Source organism: Cataglyphis hispanica, chromosome 12 (assembly GCF_021464435.1).
Source record: "Cataglyphis hispanica isolate Lineage 1 chromosome 12, ULB_Chis1_1.0, whole genome shotgun sequence".
Taxonomy (NCBI): Eukaryota; Metazoa; Arthropoda; class Insecta; order Hymenoptera; family Formicidae; genus Cataglyphis; species Cataglyphis hispanica.
Genome location: NC_065965.1, coordinates 407,498 through 425,719, shown reverse-complemented (window position 1 = coordinate 425,719; position 18,222 = coordinate 407,498). Strand labels below are relative to the sequence as shown.

Here is an 18,222-nt window from a genome sequence, read left to right as displayed (position 1 = left end):
TTATAGTTGTAAAATGTGGCGATTGTATAATTTTTATCTTTTTTATTTTAGTATTTATTTTGGAAGTTGCAATAGTATAACGAGATATGTAGTTAATAGAGCGGCAATCTGAAAATAATATAATATTAAAAATATCATAACTTTTTAATGTATTCCAATAAAATACAAGAAAGATATTCAATATATAATAGAAAATTTATATTCTCTGAATAAACAACAAAATAATAAAACTCATTAAATATGTATAAATTATAATATTATTATGACATTATTTATAATATTATTATAATGATTAAAATTACTTCATTCTTCAACATTTAGTAAAATTTTAATCTTTTAACGTACGTGTATGCCCTATGCGTGCTACTCATCAAACTTATAGCTAAATAAAAATTTAAATAATCAATTACAGGATTAATTATTTCTAATTATTTAAAGAAATATTCTCATTATATAGTTCTTTTAATTAAAATCTCTATATAATTTGTAAGATGGAAGAGAAATTTTGCAATAACGGTAAGCATTGTTTAATTAACAGAAAAATAAACTTAATTATAAGATAATTTATATTTAAACTATATATAGTTTGAAATACATACCGTAGAATTTCGATATCTTTCATAATATTCTTGTTACTTACAGAGTGTAATAAAGGCAAGTTTACACAAAAGCATCCGCCGGCAGAAAAGTTGAGTCTTCGATTTTGGAATTGCAACAATGATTCCACGTATTCCTGCATTTAGATAGAAATTTTCATATGAATTGCGATCATATTAAAATTGTTGATGTATAAGTATAATGAAAACAGCATTAAGAAATAATAAAAACAAAGTTTAAAAAAATGAATAAAATTTTAATTAAAGACAGTTACACTTGTAAAATAAACAATTGCTGATTTATATTAAAAGAAGTCAGAAGAAAAGTATTTGAAACAATAAAATGGCATTATCTACTTACATTTCTTTTCATCAATTTAACTTGCCATTCCATAAGAATTATACTTATGTAATTAGCCTGAAATACAGATCACGTTCTCTAAATTTTTTAGTAAATAATGTTTTATTTATTATATATACATCAAAATAAATGTCAATACTTTATTTTATTTATATATTACGTCTGTAAAGATGTATTAATCTATACATATATCTTTGACATGAATTTGTCCGACTAAAATTTGTGACTTGATTGTAAATTCTCAGCGCATCTGGACATTGTTCATCGTTCGCGACGAACACGATTTAAATATAAGATCTTCTATTTTGCATCACTGAGATGGTCTTACTTGAGAGGAAGCATAGTGGCAGGCAATATGAAGTAATAGAAGCTGGAGAAGAAACGCTAACACCCAGAAGCAGTATACTAGCGGCCACGATATTGGTTTCCTGGTCTCCTCATGTCCACTTTCGAGTATCCACACTACTATATGAAATATGTTGCTGACGATATGTAGTCCAAGATTGCCAAGCCAGAAAAGTAGTGACCACGAATATATTGATTCCAAGTTTTCTGCAGCGACCATCAGATCGTTGTGCAGATTCCGAATTGTCTTTTGTAAATAAATAGCAATATAAATCGTAGTTATTAATTCTCATCTCTAATGTAAAAAATCATATTGTTTAAGAAAAAAATAATCTCTCTCTCTCTCTCTCTCTCTCTCTCTCACACACACACGCGCGCGCGTGCAAATCAAATGGTGTAGAGAAAAAATAAATAATTGTTGTAAAAAAATATATTGCAAATAATTGCGTACTTTTTTTAAAAAACAATTATTTTTTGTACACATCTAGGACACCCTGTATAATTCTAACTTTTATGTTATTTTTTATATTTTATATTATTTGTATTATTACACTATTTAACTCTTAAACGCGAGAGAAAGGATTAAAAATAAACATTTAAAAAATATGATTCGAACCGTTTTGCTAATTGTGATAACATTCTTATTTCTCGATGTAGACGGTAAATTTTTTATCGCCATCGCATTGAGATGATGAAACCGTTGGCCTAGAAAGAAAGCCGTCGCTACAAATTTATAGACAGCAATTGAGTTTCCAACGTAGACAATCAAGTATCCCGTATTGTAAGCCCATGTCTCGAAAAAGGCGTACATGCCAATACGATTTATGGCAACCCAGATGACTGTGGAAATAACAGCGACAATCCACGCGACAATCGCGGTCTGCTTCTCTTTGCGTGGATAGCCAAGCTGTCTGACATCCTCGTCGTAATCTTGCAGCGCGTTCCACGTTTTAGTGAAGCTGCGTCTCGTAAATACCGTCAACCCCAATCCGTATATCGTCACGACGTAGTTGATGATCATCTGAACAATCACTTCTTATCATTATTTAAGTTTTCAATAATTTTGAAATTTAGAATTAATTCATTATTAAAAGACATTAAGCAAAATGAATCTAATATGAAAAAGTTGATGATCATCTGAACAATTATACTTTTAATCATTACTTGTGTTCTCAATAAATTTGAAATTCAGAATTTAATTACTTCATTATTATGCGTTGAAGAAATCAGTGAAAATAAATTTAATAATTCTGAAAAATAAATTCAAGAATTTTTACTGTTCAATATTCCTATTTTGCGTCTCGCGAACAATTTTTCACTGACCTTCGTGTTTTCTGTTCCATCAATAGCTCCGCGGAAAAGCTTGTCTACAGAAGTCCCGTGGAGCACCATGTAAAATATACATGTGTAGAGTATGGCAGCGGTGGCCGAAAAAATCAGATAGGTGTTTGATGGCACTAGACGATCTTGCAAGAAATCGTAAGGAGCGAGGCCGAACACTCGCACGACATAGACCATCGGCCAGATAGACACATAGAGAGGTGAGTCTGGACCGCGCAGCTTCTTTGTTTGTTTTCTCTTCTTTTGTGCGAATACGGTCTCCATATTGAAAGGGCGAGCTCGAAACTCCATATTCGGATGAAATGGATTAACTGAGCTTTTGTCGGATTAATTAAGGTCTGGCGAATTTTACAATTTCCACTAATGAGGAACGTAAAACTTGCATCTGTGTATACAATAATTATCATTTAACATTTGAAAAGTTTAGATGCAAAAGGGCATCTTAAAATCGATTGTTCCAAATAAATTCACTTCAAATTATTTAATCATTATTATTAGTATCATGATAATACTATCAGTGATTGACATAAATATGTTAGAAAAATGTTATAAACAGAGACTTTTGAAAGACTTGAGTGAAAAATAGAATTTTATATGTTAATTATAAATTTTGAAAACATAAAACACATTTTAAAAAAGTATAAGATTCGAAATTTTTTCTTAATCAGAAGATGCTTTGTTCTTCTTTACAGCACCAATCTCTGCTTATTTTGTTCGCATATACTAATTTATAGTAGAGTTAATAATTTGTGAGAGTCCTAATTATATCGAACGCGGCGCTAAAGAAAAAATTATAATTATAGAAAAATCTACGTAATGTAGCTTCCAATTAAATTCATGTTTAATTTCACAAGTAAATAGTGGATCAGCGAAGACTCCAAAAAAGTCTACCCGCTTTTGTTGAGTATCCCGGAAATCATTATATTTATTGATCAATCGCATTGTTCCAGAAAACGTGATGTCCAAGGACAATATAAAGCTATGATAAATAAAATTAAAAGTAAAAAGAAAACACAAAGAGTGTGGAATGGAATATGAAGAATTAAGAGGAATAGAATCGTGTGAGGTGTAACAAAAGCAGAGAGTGGCATTTACTATCTTTTCACATAAAAAGCGTTAAATCGAACACAATAAAATCAATTAGTATTACCTTTGAAAATTCTGAACATTTCTCGTTTGGAATTTCGAGAGTTGAACGAATTTCAGCATAGCCCTAGAATCATTTCGGAGCTGTCGTAAAGATCAAATTTTTCCCGCCGGTTTTTCTGACATCAAATTGTCCGTCGACGAAAATATTATAAATCTCGGAAATATAAAATTTGAGAAAGAGAAATAAAAAGAGTTACATAGTCTCAAAGATAGTAAATATCGCACTAAATTCAGCAAATACAGGGCTAAAGGAAAACTGTATTTCAGTAAAAATATAAAATATTTATTAAGATTTATCTTTTTACGATACTATTTAGAGCAAAACATGATCACGTCGTGCATTGCAATGAATTTCGATCAGATATTATTGTGAATGTTTTAGCGAAACTCAATGTACTCACATTACGGATAGATCGAATTCTCGAAGTACACCGTTTCTCTTAGACGACATCGCGGGAACTATGACGAGAATTCAATATGATAAGTATCCTTGTCGCTCTTGATAAAGCGAGATTAGTACTGTCCGCATAAACATCCACGTGCGCATACAAACGTATCTTCATATAATATATGTGGCACGTGTGCCATGGTGCAATGTGTGGGATGCGCCAAGATACCGTCATTAAATATTATTGCTTGTCAGTTTCGAATGAATAATTGAACAAAAAAGAATGACAAAGAGAAACAACCGATCAAATTGAATACCCCCCTTAGATAGTTACAATTGCATGGAAAATCGTGTGTTTGCATTCACGGCCACACTGCCTTGGTTGCAAAGTAATCTATTTCATTTTTCTCTGCTTTTCTTGTTCTCTGCTCTACTTTTATGTACAGAATAATAAGATGAATCAAATGGTGTAAAGAAAAAATAAATAATTGTTATAAAAAAATATATTGCAAATAATTGCATACTTTTTATTAAAAACAATTATTTTCTGTTTGATTCATCTTATTATTCTGTACATGAAAGTATTACGATACAATTATCGAAAACTAAATAATTTTTGAGATATTTTATATTAAAATATGTCAGATTAAAATACAAAATAACTCGAAAAATTCTTAATGAAAAAATACTTTATTATAGTGTTTTGGAAAGCTCTCGACATAAGCTATAAGAATATGCAATAAAAAATAGGGGATTCTATTTAAGAAATTAAAGATGTTCTTGACCTTAACGATGCCATCCAAGGTCAAACCAATGACCACCATCTTATGTTCCCCTCAAAACCATACAATTTTTGTTCAAAACGTTTTTCTCTAAAGTGCTTAGTTTTTGGAAGAAAAGAGGTGTACGGGTGGTCTAGGACACCCTGTATATATTATATATATATTATATGAAACAATATTCATCGACACCTAAAACGGAACGTATTCTTATATTTTTTCGGCGAAAAAGCGATAAAATTATATGCTCTCAAAAATAATGCAAACGATATAAATAAATTCTGTAATTTCCATTTTCTTTTCTCTGCAAGCTTCTTTTCTAAAAGTGTAAATATTAATTTTTAGATTTAAATAATACTAATATTTAGAATTATTTCTTTTATTTGTTACTGATATTTGAATAATGAAAAGAAATAATTAGTAAATTACAGTAAACAGAAAATTACATACAAATATAAATACAATACAGGAATTAATACAAATGATTCCTTTTATCAATAAAAGCAAATTTCAGACGATGTCCAGTGAAATATTCATTGCAATATATGTATCAAATAGTAATAATTAATAAACTAATATCAACTAATAATTAATAAAACATAATATCATAAAGATATTAAAGGATTTATTTGTTTGATTTTTCAAACAATATAAATTTAAAAAATGTTTTTTTATTTCGACAGTTTTTTGCTATTATTATACATGCAAAACATTCTTTAGCTTGTTTTTGAAAAAAAATATCAATATCAGTAGAAATTAAAATTAGCAAAAAAAAGAGAGTGCCAACGGTACATGGTGTTCCCAAGCGGTCACCCATCTAAGTACTGACCATGCCCAACGTTGCTTAACTTCAGTGATCGGACGAGAACTGGTGCTTTACAACGTGGTATGACTGTTGGCGATAGTAAAACTTTTAGAGTAGTTACAAATAAGTATATTTTAAGAATTTTGAGACAATTATAAATAAAGTTGATTTTTATTATCACTATAATTTAAGGATGTTTTGCACCTATTTTTGAAATATTAGGAATTTAATTAAATTGTACAAAATGTTATTCATATATATGTTTAGAAACTTAAAAAAAAAATCCAGAGTCAATTCCTTGAAACGATCAAAAGTTATAAAGATTTTAATTTACAGGGCATTAAGAATATATGTTTCATATATCAAAATATAAAAGCATGAAAATTCCATAAAAAATTTATTTTTCTACTATTTTTCTGAATATCTGTGAAAAAACTGAGCACAATTTTTACTGGTTTGAAAATTATTTAAGTTTAAAGTTACTATTCTTATAGAAAATCGTACTTATTGACAAATTTGATAAGGAAAAAATATTACAAATGAAATAAAAATATTCATATTAAAAAAATTATAATAATCATACAAAACTTGATTTAGATCCACTTATTCGTTTAAAAATTATTTACTAAAATTTGTAGAAAAAAATTATCCGTCTCCTTTTCTTTTTCTGCAAATTACTCATTTTTCATTATTACTTGCCGTTGATTCAAAGAATATATACGATCAAAAATTTTTGACATAAATTAAGAAGAATATTAATTACAACTATTTCCTTTTACGAAGACGTTAAAATCCATTATTTTGTGATACTTTAATTCATTTTATAATTCGGATTTATTTGTTTGATTTTTCAAACAGTATAAATTTAAAAAATATATTTTTTTATTTCGACAGTTTTTTGCTATTATTATACATGCAAAACATTCTTTAGCTTGTTTTTGAAAAAAAATATCAATATCAGTAGAAATTAAAATTAGCAAAAAAAAGAGAGTGCCAACGGTACGTGGTGTTCCCAAGCGGTCACCCATCTAAGTACTGACACCATGCCCCACGTTGCTTAACTTCAGTGATCGGACGAGAACTGGTGCTTTACAACGTGGTATGACTGTTGGCGATAGTAAGATTATTAGAGTAGTTACAAATAAGTATATTTTAAGAATTTTGAGACAATTATAAATAAAGTTGATTTTTATTACCACTATAATTTAAGGATGTTTTGCACCTATTTTTGAAATATTAGGAATTTAATTAAATTGTACAAAATGTTATTCATATATGTTTAGAAACTTATAAAAAATCTAGAGTCAATTCCTTGAAAAATCAAAAGTTATAAAAATTTTAATTTACAGCGCATTAAGAAAATATGTTTCATATATCGAAATATTAAAAGCATGAAAATTCCATAAAAAAATTCCATTTTTCTATTTTTCTGAATATTCGTGCAAAACTGAGCACAATTTTTTGAACGGTTTAAAAATTATTTAAGTTTAAAACTATTTTTATAAAAAATTGCACTTATTGATAAATTTGACAAAAAAAATATTACAAATGAAATAAAAATATTCATATTAAAAAAATTATAATAATCATACAATTCTTGATTTAAATCCACTTACTCGTTTAAAAGTTATTTACTACAATTTCATATCTTTAAAATCATATTTTTAGATTTTATATGTAAGGATGTTATAAAAAATATTGGATAGTTATCATAAATATGTGTTTTACTTTCTCTCAATATTTTTGAAATATTTACATTGTTGTTGTCATTATAGTGCAGTAAAAATACTTTTGCATTAAAGTAATCTTTTAAAAAAGTTGCTTAAATGATAATAATTTGTAAAATTCTTGACTTAAATAATATTTATTTCATTTTTGAATTGATTACACAATTGATTACTTAATTATATTTTAATAAAAATTAAATAGACATTGAATGTGTGTCTTATTATAATCATCTATTATCGCTAATTTTATATAGGAAGCAGTATTTATTTTTTCGCAGAAAATAAGAAAGAATTCGCAAAGCTTTCAATATTACTTGAGAAGTTCTGACATTTTAGCTTCTCTCTATTTACTTTTTGTCCAAGTCACCTACTAATTATTTTTCAGTGTCCAAGCCTTTGACATTCAGAAATAATCGATACGTCGATCGACGTCTTCATATATACGCCTTCATATATATAGCGAGATTGTTTCTCTTCATGTTGCTTTTGACATAAACTTATAACATGTGTCAATAGGAGGGAAAATCGACGACATCAAGATATTTTACCGATAAATTCAGTTTGTTGACTTTATGGTCTGCGACGACCATAATATGAAATTCTCTTTATGATCCGCAATTATGTAACAAGAGTGTAGATATTGCATTTTGTTATATGGAAAAATCTATATAAAATTTATAATAATTTTAAATCTATAATAATACGCTACTTATATGGCAATATTTATGTCAATACTCTTGAATTATAATATTAAAAGCGGAAATATATGAGAAAGTAGGATAAATGGTACAGTTTTTAAACATTACATTGTTCAATTTTAATATTAAGGGCTAATTTTTTTTTTATAAAAATTTATTAATATTTACTGAATGTATATCTAATTTAAAAGAAAATTAGTAAAGTGAAAATTAAAAAGATAAAAAGAAGCTCAAATAATAAAAATCAAGTTAAATAAATATATAATAATAAAATCTAGACTTTGAACGATTCCTTAAATCTTCTCGAGCGTCATGAACTTTGATTATCGCAAAGAAGTTATGCAAAACGTAGATGTATTTTTTATAGAATGGTTAAAATTTACATTTCATGACTTGGTTGAACGCGTGAATTACTCCACACACACACACACACACACATATCCTCACACATAATTATAATAATTATACATTTTAATATAAAAAAGAAAATTTAATACGTTTTATTTAAAATGAACATTTATAAAAAAATGTATACAAAAATTATGTAAAGTTATGTCATATATATATATATAAATAATATAAAATAATATTAAATATTTTTAAATATATTATATTTTTCATTCTCTCCCTCTCCTTCTTTCTCTATTTTATTCTTTTTTCTACCATATTTCAATTTTTTATAGATAGTTTATGGAAATGATAATACTTTTACGATGATTGCATTATATATTTGTATTAAACAATATTCTTATGTGATAAGTAAATCAGTGATAAAATCGAGCACAAAATTAAATATTACTTGCCCAAGGTAAAAAATTTTATCGGTTCCTTGCAACAGCATTTTGCAATTTATAAAATTGTAAATTTTTTTACGTTAGCTTGAAATAACGCTACAATATGCGATGTGGGTGTCCAATAGTTTATAAAAATCTATACATAAATGTTGAAAGAAAGATTAGGAAAGGAAGATACTATGTGCAATGTTAAAAATAATGTATCAAAAAATTATACACGTATTAATTATTTATAATTATATATGTATACAAATTATAAAACTCATATAAGATATAAATTGTTATATAATTTTATATTATTTATATGGAAATATTTTCAAACCAAAATTTAATTGACAAATTTTTAAATTTATATATTTAATTTAATTACAAGTCTGTCTTTACAAACCTAATGTAATAATTTTCTAAAATGATTTTGCATGTGTTTAAGAAAAGCTGGTTTCCTTTGGATATCAAATTTAAAGAAGCTGCTTTAATCAGTGATGGATACAATTCACATGCAAGTTCTCTTGCTCGCTAATTCGCCATCGTTGAGCACGATCGCTCTACTCTACTGAGTGAAGGAAAGTAGTTTAAAAGCATGTAGTAGAACGAAAGATTTTTATTTTGAGAATTTATCAAAATCTGACAAAATTTTATTAAAATTTCAAATAATAAAAAGCCAAAAGGAGTGTGGAAGTTTGTCAACAATTACACATAATTAATAAAATATTGCAATGCAAAAGAAAGAGAAGAGAGAGGGAGAGAGAGAGAGAGAGAGAGAGAGAGAGAGAGAGAGAGAGAGAGAGAGAGAGAGCTATTTTTAAAATAGAATATAGCTAATTTTTTCAATTAAATACATTTATTTGATCTAATATTAATTAAAAATCATCAACGTGAAGTTTGCATTTCGCATGTATTGACTTAATAAAAAAATAGTATGCTTCTAAAATTTATAGTTGCAACATGTGGCGATTGTAACGATGTTTTCCTTTTCATATTAGTTTTATTATGGAAGTTGCAGTAGTATAACCAGATATGTAGTCGATAGAGCGGCGATCTGAAAATAATATTGAAAAAAATTAAAGATTTTCAATATATTCCAAAGTATTAGAAAGATATTCAATATATAATATTTATATAATTTCCTGAATAAACAACAGAATTAAATTTATTAAATATATATAAATTATAATATTATTATGATGTTATTTGTTAAAATTAATTAATATGAAAGTTATTATATATGATTGTGTTACATATTTTCAAGATTTTTATTCGTTAAAATAAAAAAATTAAAAATAAAATAAAATAAAAATATAAAATAAGAAATAGAAAAAAATGCAAAATAGAAAATAGTAGAATGTAATTGTTGACTTTACGTTAAGTATTGCAGTGAAATATATAAAATCTTTGTGATTTTTAAATGACAATCTAAAGAAAGATGTTAAATTTGGATCGATTTTGCTCATTAGAAGTAACTTTAGTGGATTATAGAATACTATTAAACTAAGATAATTTTGTAGAAGATAGTTGCAGAGCTCCGTGTTAAGCTATTGCGAAGCAATAGTGAAGTAATAGTATTAAGTTATTATGAGAGAATATTTAAAGAATCCAGATCAACGAAATTATATATTATACTTGTACAACTGTACTAGGCGTGTCGTAACAATTTGCCCAAGTACCAATTCTGAGAAATAGAATTGTATCAATTTAACCATTAAACCTAAACATACACTAATTTCGTACAGTTCCGGGCGCGTTTACGCTAGCATTTACGGCCTTCAATCCCGCTGGGATGTCGGACCAGAGCCAATTAATCTTTACTTTCATCTGGAGTTGAACGCGATCGGTGTTAGAGCCGTGACATAGAAAAAACTTAAGCAGTATAAGATTTAAAACCTAAGAATTCCATCTATACGGAATTTTCAGCATTGCTTATGTTTCAATATGGAACTTATTACTTTCAACCGTGGTTGGTCAATTCACTTATGTTTTAATGTCTTACTGCTTAAGTTTTTGTGTGCCATAGTCCTTAGTTTGATTGAAATAATCACCTAATTTAATGATACAAGCATCTTTCTATTATTTTGCAACAAGAATTGATGGAGCATTGTACGAGCATTTATGTGAATGATTAATGATTCTTTGATTGCGAAAGTATAATATAAATATTGAGTGTTTGTCACATTTAACTGACAGCAAAAAATATTTCAAGCGTTTTTCTCAAAAATTATATAGCGAAAATAAATTAATAAAATTGTTTGCGCAATTAAATAAATTTTATAAAAATACCTTATTGTTCACGTATGCGATATTGTAAATAAAGGATTTATCTTTGATTTACATTTTGATCTAAATTTCTCGTAACATTTTTATTTTATATTTTGACTTTTAACCTTTACCTTCATCGCTATGCTTGCTATTTAGGTGTTTAAGTGTTAATATATTAGATTTAAAATAAACATGGCGTTTAAAATGTTTTCGTTTTAATAATCTTGATTGATCCGTTATCACATATCAAGAATACGTGATATCATATTTTTCTTTAAAGCTGTGATTCACAATTCACTTCCAGTTGGAATTCTATAATTCACGTAATGTATATTATAGATTTTCAACTTTCAGTGAATAACGAGGATAAAATGATATCGTGAGATCTTTTCATTTTTGTATTTTTAAAACTAAACGGTCAATAATTTCGTTTTTTTTTAATAGAACTTTTAAAGTGTTCTTCTACTTTGTATTAATTTTTTATTTCTTTCTTGTTATTTTTCCAATTATTAAAATTCAAAATATGAGATTTTTGTACGTTTTAAAGTGCAATTTTTGATAGCGATTATCTCGCATTCGGGATGATCAATTGCTTTTAAATTTTACAAACTTGTATAAATATCACATTTATTAACATAGTTAAATTTTCAAATTTTTCTTGTTAATTGCGATTTATGAGACAATTATCTTAATTTCATGAGATGTTTATTAATTATTTTAACCTTTCAATGTATGTACATGCTCTATGTGTGTTATTCATCTGGTAACTTATAGCTAAATAATGTAACTTATAGCTAAAACAAAATTTGAATAATCAATTATAGGATTAATTACTAGGTTCTAATTATTTTAAGCAGAAACAGAATATTCTTATTTCATTGTTCCTTTAATTAAGATCTTTATATAATCCGCAAAATGCAAGAAAAATTTTGCAATAACTGCAAACATTGTTTAATTAACGGAAAAATAAATTAATTATAAAATAATTTATATATATATATATATATATATATATATATATATATATATATGCTTGAACGACATATTATAGCTAATTAAGAACTTCGGTATCACAATATTCTCATTACTTACAGAACGTAATAAGGGCAAGTTTACGTAAAAACATCCGCCGGCAGAAAAGTTGAGTCTTCGATTTTGGAATTGCAACAATGATTCCACGTATTCCTGCATTCAGAGAGAAGTTCTCATACACATTGTAATTGTATTAAAATTGTTGTTATAAATATAATGGAAACAGCATTAAAAACAACAAAAATGAACTTTTAGAAAATGAATAAAATTTTGATTGAAGGAAAGTTACACTTTAAATAATTAGACGTGATATTATTTATGTTTATATTAAAAGGAGCCAGAATACAAATATTTGAAACACTAAAATAGTGTTAGATATTTATGTAGATAGATCAAATATAAACAAAAATTTTTAAATAAGAAGAATAGAATATTTTAATGGAACTAGAAAGGTTTCAATGGCCAAAAATTAGGCAAAATTCGAATGACGATTATGGACGAACGAATAGATTTTTTGCAAATTTTTTATGCATACTTAATAAACAAAACAAACGTTGGAATTTTTAAAAATATTAATAATTATAGAAGATATTTATACCTGAAGGCAGCTGCGCGACTTGCGCACCGTTATTTTTTGCCGCGATTCCGGTGAACAATTTTTTGGCGTTATTTTGTTCGTCATTATGATTTATTCTTTAAATGCGCTGATGATGGCCCAAAAATGGCCGAAACACTATTCTATAATCCTTTTGCAAAGTCTCTTTCTTTTGTAAAGTTTACTCTCTAGTAATAAACTTTATGCCCTACTAATATCCGCGCTTGGCTCTAATTGCCTTACACATTTTTGATTTATTCTTAAGAGCCTTTATTTATACATATTTTTTACATTATTGAAGTCTCAAGTATGCAACTAGCGTAAAAAGCTTTTGCGAAAGTTGAAAGAAATTGCAAATTTGATTTATGTATGTCGACCAAACATCATTACGCCTGAGAATATTAAACAAATTCGCGATTTTATTGAAGATGACCGACAAACTTGTTCGTGAAATTAGTAAAGGGATTGGCATAATGGCACACTTATGGAAATGTGCAATCATTGAGAATAAATCACGATTTCGAAAAATCACTGCACAATGAATGCCTTGAATTTTGAATGCAAATTAGAAGACCGTAAGAGTTGGAATCTCTCAGAAGCTTTTGGATCGCCATGCAGCAGAAGAAGACGCATTTTTATGCATTCTCACGTATAATGAATTTGTTTAAACTTTTTAAAAAGCCGGAGAAAAATTTCCCAATGATGATGAGAAAACTTTGTACGCAATTGACTTCGTACTCGTCCTGTTACTTTTATTAAGCACGGATAAAAAATTATCAATGCGATAGAAAAAATATGTGAAAATTAATGGATGCTATGTAGAAAAATAATTGTGTGTTAAGTTTCACGTGAATTAATCGAATAAATAATTTTTAAAAAGTTTTGTTTATATTTGATCCATTCTAGTACTTACATTTCTTTTCATCGATCTCACTTGCCATTCCACAAGAATTGTACTTATGTAATTAGCCTGGAATACAAATCACGTTTTCTAAATTTTCTAATAAATAATATTTTATTTATATCAAATGATACTTTATCTATATTTCTTATCTATATATTATTTTATCTATATATTATGTCCGTAAAGATGCTTTAATCTATACATATATTTCTGGCATAAATTTATCCACCTAAAATTTATGCGAACTGATTATAAATTTTTAGCGCATCTAGACACTGTTTATCGCGAAGGACGCGATTTAAATATAAAAGACTCTTCTATTTTGCAATATTGAAGTGATCTTACTTGAGAGGAAGCATAGTGACAGGCAATGTGAAGTAATAGAAGCTGGAGAAGAAACGCTAACATCCAAGCGCTCAAGCAGGCTATCAGCGGCCATGACAATGGTTCCCGCTTATTATTCTCCTGGTGTCCATTTTCGAGTATATGTACTATTATAAAAATATGTTGTTGACAATATGTAGTCCAAGATTGCCAATCCAGAAAAGTAACGACCACAAGTACATCGATTCCAAATTCTCTGCGGCGACCATCAGATCGTTGTGCAGATTCAGGATGGTCTTTTATAAATAAATAGAAAACATTATAAATTATGGTTATTAATTCTCATCTCTGATATAAAAATTCACATTGGTTAAGAAACAATTAATCTATATATATATATATATATATATATATATATATATATATATATATATATATACATGTATGTATATACAGGATGTCCCATTTATCTTGACTTCCACGCGTGACACGTTAAGAAAATGATAGCAGAAAAGAGATAGCAATCGAGTTGATATCAAATATATGTTAATATCATATTGTTCGACGTTATTTTAAGAATAAATAATTGCAAAAGTTGCTATCAGTATGTCAGATGGACGAGAATAGTATAGTATCTTAAAAAGCTCTTGAAGTAAGCTACAAAAATATATAAAAATGGGAATCTTCACATAAAAAATTGAAGGTGACCTTCACGTGAAGGTGACCTTCATGTGATCTTTAAACGATTATCCAAGCTCAAATGAACAGCACTATCTTATATTCCCCTCGAAGTCATAAAACTTTTGTATGAAACATTTTTCGCAAAAATTAGTCGATCACAAAATAAACAAGGTGGAAAGTTTTCAAATCAACATTTTGTATATATGTATACATATACATAATTCTATATAACTTTTATGTTATTTTTTATATTTCATGTTGTATTATTTATATTATTATATTATTTAACTCTTAAACGCGAGAAAAAGAATAAAAAATTAACATTTAAAAAATATGATTCAAACCGTTTTGCTAATTGTGATAATACTCTTATTTCTCGATGTAGACGGTAAATTTTTATTGCCATCTCATTGAGATGATGAAATCGTTGGCCTAGAAAAAAGCCATCGCCACAAATTTATAGACAGCAATTGAGTTCCCAATGTAGATAATCAAGTATCCCATATTGTAAGCCCATGTCTCGAAAAGGCATACATTCCAATACGGTTAACGGCAATCCAGATGACTGTGGCAATAATAGTGACAATCCACGCGACGATCGCGGTCTGCGTTTCTTTGCGGGGATAACCAAGCTGTCTGACATCCTCGTCGTAATCTTGCAGCGCGTTCCACGTTTTAGTGAAGCTGCGTCTCGTAAATACCGTCAACCCCAATCCGTATATCGTCACGCCGTAGTTGATGATCATCTGAACAATCACTTCTTATCATTATTTAAGTTTTCAATAATTTTGAAATTTAGAATTAATTCATTATTAAAAGACATTAAGCAAAATGAATCTAATATGAAAAATAAATTCAAAAATTTGCTTATTATTTACATTAACGAACGTCTCATCGATGACTTTGACATATGTTGTCAAATGTCAACATCAGTTGTCACAATTCTGAATAACTTTTTCTTATAATTTAATTGGCGGTCTCTTATACTTTCTGAGATATTTAAAATTAAAGGGTTTATAACTTTTCACGCACAGAGCGAGATTCAACGCACACCTGTGTCTAATTTTTTATATAGTGGAGCCCCCGTAGAGGGAGGGGGCGAAACATACTGTCTCCACGCATATACTTTTAATGCGAAGTGAGGTTCATTAAAAATATGGATTTACAACTTTCCATGCAAATCGAGATTTAATTCAAATTTTTATATTGATAAATGCTGTCTTATATAATTTTTGATAAATATGCATAAAGGAAAGTTGTAAACCCATGTGAAACATCATGGTACCTTCTACAATATACGTAAAAATGATAACGATCCGTGTCAGTATAAGTTAATCCAAACATTTACCTAATTTTATTTCAAATCGAACTCTCAAAAATTATAAGAAACCGCCGATTAAGTTATAAGGAAAAGTTTCTCAGAATCATGACCTTGACAACATACGTCAAGGTCAAGGTCATTGGCGATATGTCCGTTAATATAAATAATTACCAAGAATTTTTACTGTCGACTATTCCCATCGCCAGAACTTTCTTTTACAAATTTTTCACTGACCTTTGTCATTTCTGTTTTATCGACAATCTTTAACAACTTTTCTGCTATAAATTTTTGAATCGCCATGTAAAATACATATGTGTAAAGCGTGACGGCGGTCGCCGAAAAATCAGATAGGTGTTTGAAGGCACTAGACGATCTTGCAAGAAATCATAAGGAGCGAGACCAAACACTCGCACGACGAACATCATCGGCCAGATAGACATGTAGAGAGGTGAGTCTGGACCGCGCAGCTTCTTTGTTTGTTTTTCTTTATTTGTGCGAATACAGTCTCCATATTGAAAGGATGAGCTTGAAACTCCATATCCAGATGAAATGGATTAAGAGATTCTTCGTTCGATTAATTAGGTTTGACGAATTTCAATTTCCACTAATGAAAAATAACATTGAATTTTCATCTGTTTACAATAATTACATTAATTCACAAATATCACCCTTTTTGGCGCCAGAAATAAAAATAACATTTTTAATGTATTTGGGGATGCTAAATTCAAATCTGCAAGACAAAAAGCTAATCAAGTCAGGTTTTGAGAAAAATAGGGTAGAAATTTTTCAAAATGCGTTTTTACTATTTTTGAAAATTTATAGCATACAAAATCTATGTGCTAGAGACTTCAGACAGGGCTCAAATATAAGCTTGAACAATGTACTTTAATATAAAAATATCAAATCTTTTACTATAGGCACGATTGAACCTCAGACGTGTTTTGTTTTTGAATTTGCACTGTGTCAAGTAGAACAATTGCTCCATACAATCTGATTGCAGATAAAAGATATATTTTTATAACAAAGTAAAATGTTCAAGCTTTTATTGAAGCTCTATCTCAGATCTCTTGCACATCAGGTTCGTTTGCTACGAATTTTCAAATATGATAAAAAATGCATTTTTGGGGTTTTAATTCATTTTTTCTCGAAAATCAAATCTGATAAAATTCTTTTTATCAAATTTGATTTTCAAGAAAATCTTCAAAAGACAGATTAGTGTTCAACATTTAAAATTATTTTACAAACAGTGTTCAAATGCTCTGGCACAAAATCTTATAAACTAATGTTATCATTTAACACACACAACTGTTTATATTTGAAAAGTTTAGATATAAAAGAGACAAAAAGGCATCTTATAAAATCAATTGTTTTGAATGAATTTACTTCAAATTACTTAATCATTATTAATAGTATCATAATAATACCATCAGTGGCTGATGTAAATCTATATATAATAATAATACGCGAACATAAACATGTTGGAAAAATATCTTAAACAGAGATGATTGGAAGACTTGAAGAAATAAAAATTTTCTATGTTAATTATAAATTTTAAAAATATAAAATAAATTAGAAGATAATATAAGATCCGAAAGTTTTGCTAATCAGAAAATGTTTCGTTATTCTTCACCGAGCCAATGTGTACTTATTTTTTTTTTTGCCTACACCAATTTATACTAAAGTCAATAATTTGTGAGAAAGTTATTTATATTGAACGCGGCGCTAAAGCAAAAAACTATAATTGTAGAAAAATTGATAATGTAACTTCCAATCAGATCTACGTTTAATTTCACGAATAAATATTGGCTCAGTAAAATCCAGAAAAGTCTGCCCGTTTTTGCTTGGTGAAAATCATTACGTTCATCGATCAATTGCATTGTCCTAGATACAACATATTGTCCAAGGATAACAGAAAGCTATGATAAATAAAATTGGAAGTAAGTACAAAGAAAACACAAGGCGTATGGAATGTGGAATAGAATATGAAGAATTACGAAGGAATCGTGTAAGGCGTAGCAAAAGCAGAGAGTGAATTTTATTATTTTTTCTCATTTATTATTTTTTATATTTATTTATTATTTTATTTATTATTTTTCTCATTTTTCTCATAAAAGCATCGGCTCGAACCC

General features: G+C 28.0%; 1 protein-coding gene, 1 non-coding gene and 2 pseudogenes across 2 annotated transcripts; all 4 read right to left on the bottom strand.

Annotated features, from left to right (window-relative positions):
* Window positions 1-54: 54 nt before the first annotated feature.
* Window positions 55-2,934, bottom strand: LOC126853579 (uncharacterized). The gene is made up of 6 exons (XM_050599429.1): window positions 2,626-2,934; window positions 1,919-2,323; window positions 1,286-1,549; window positions 958-1,014; window positions 641-733; window positions 55-108 (listed from the first exon to the last, which is right to left on the bottom strand). Exons 1-6 carry the CDS (start codon window positions 2,932-2,934, stop codon window positions 55-57), a joined length of 1,182 nt encoding a protein of 393 aa, XP_050455386.1.
* A 2,805-nt stretch (window positions 2,935-5,739) lies between these two features.
* LOC126853802 (5S ribosomal RNA) lies at window positions 5,740-5,859 on the bottom strand. Its single transcript, XR_007688020.1, has one exon. It is a non-coding gene; the product is annotated as a 5S ribosomal RNA (ribosomal RNA).
* Window positions 5,860-6,755: 896 nt separating this feature from the next.
* Window positions 6,756-6,877, bottom strand: LOC126853809 (5S ribosomal RNA; annotated as a pseudogene).
* A 3,094-nt stretch (window positions 6,878-9,971) lies between these two features.
* Window positions 9,972-16,631, bottom strand: LOC126853338 (uncharacterized; annotated as a pseudogene).
* Window positions 16,632-18,222: the final 1,591 nt, after the last annotated feature.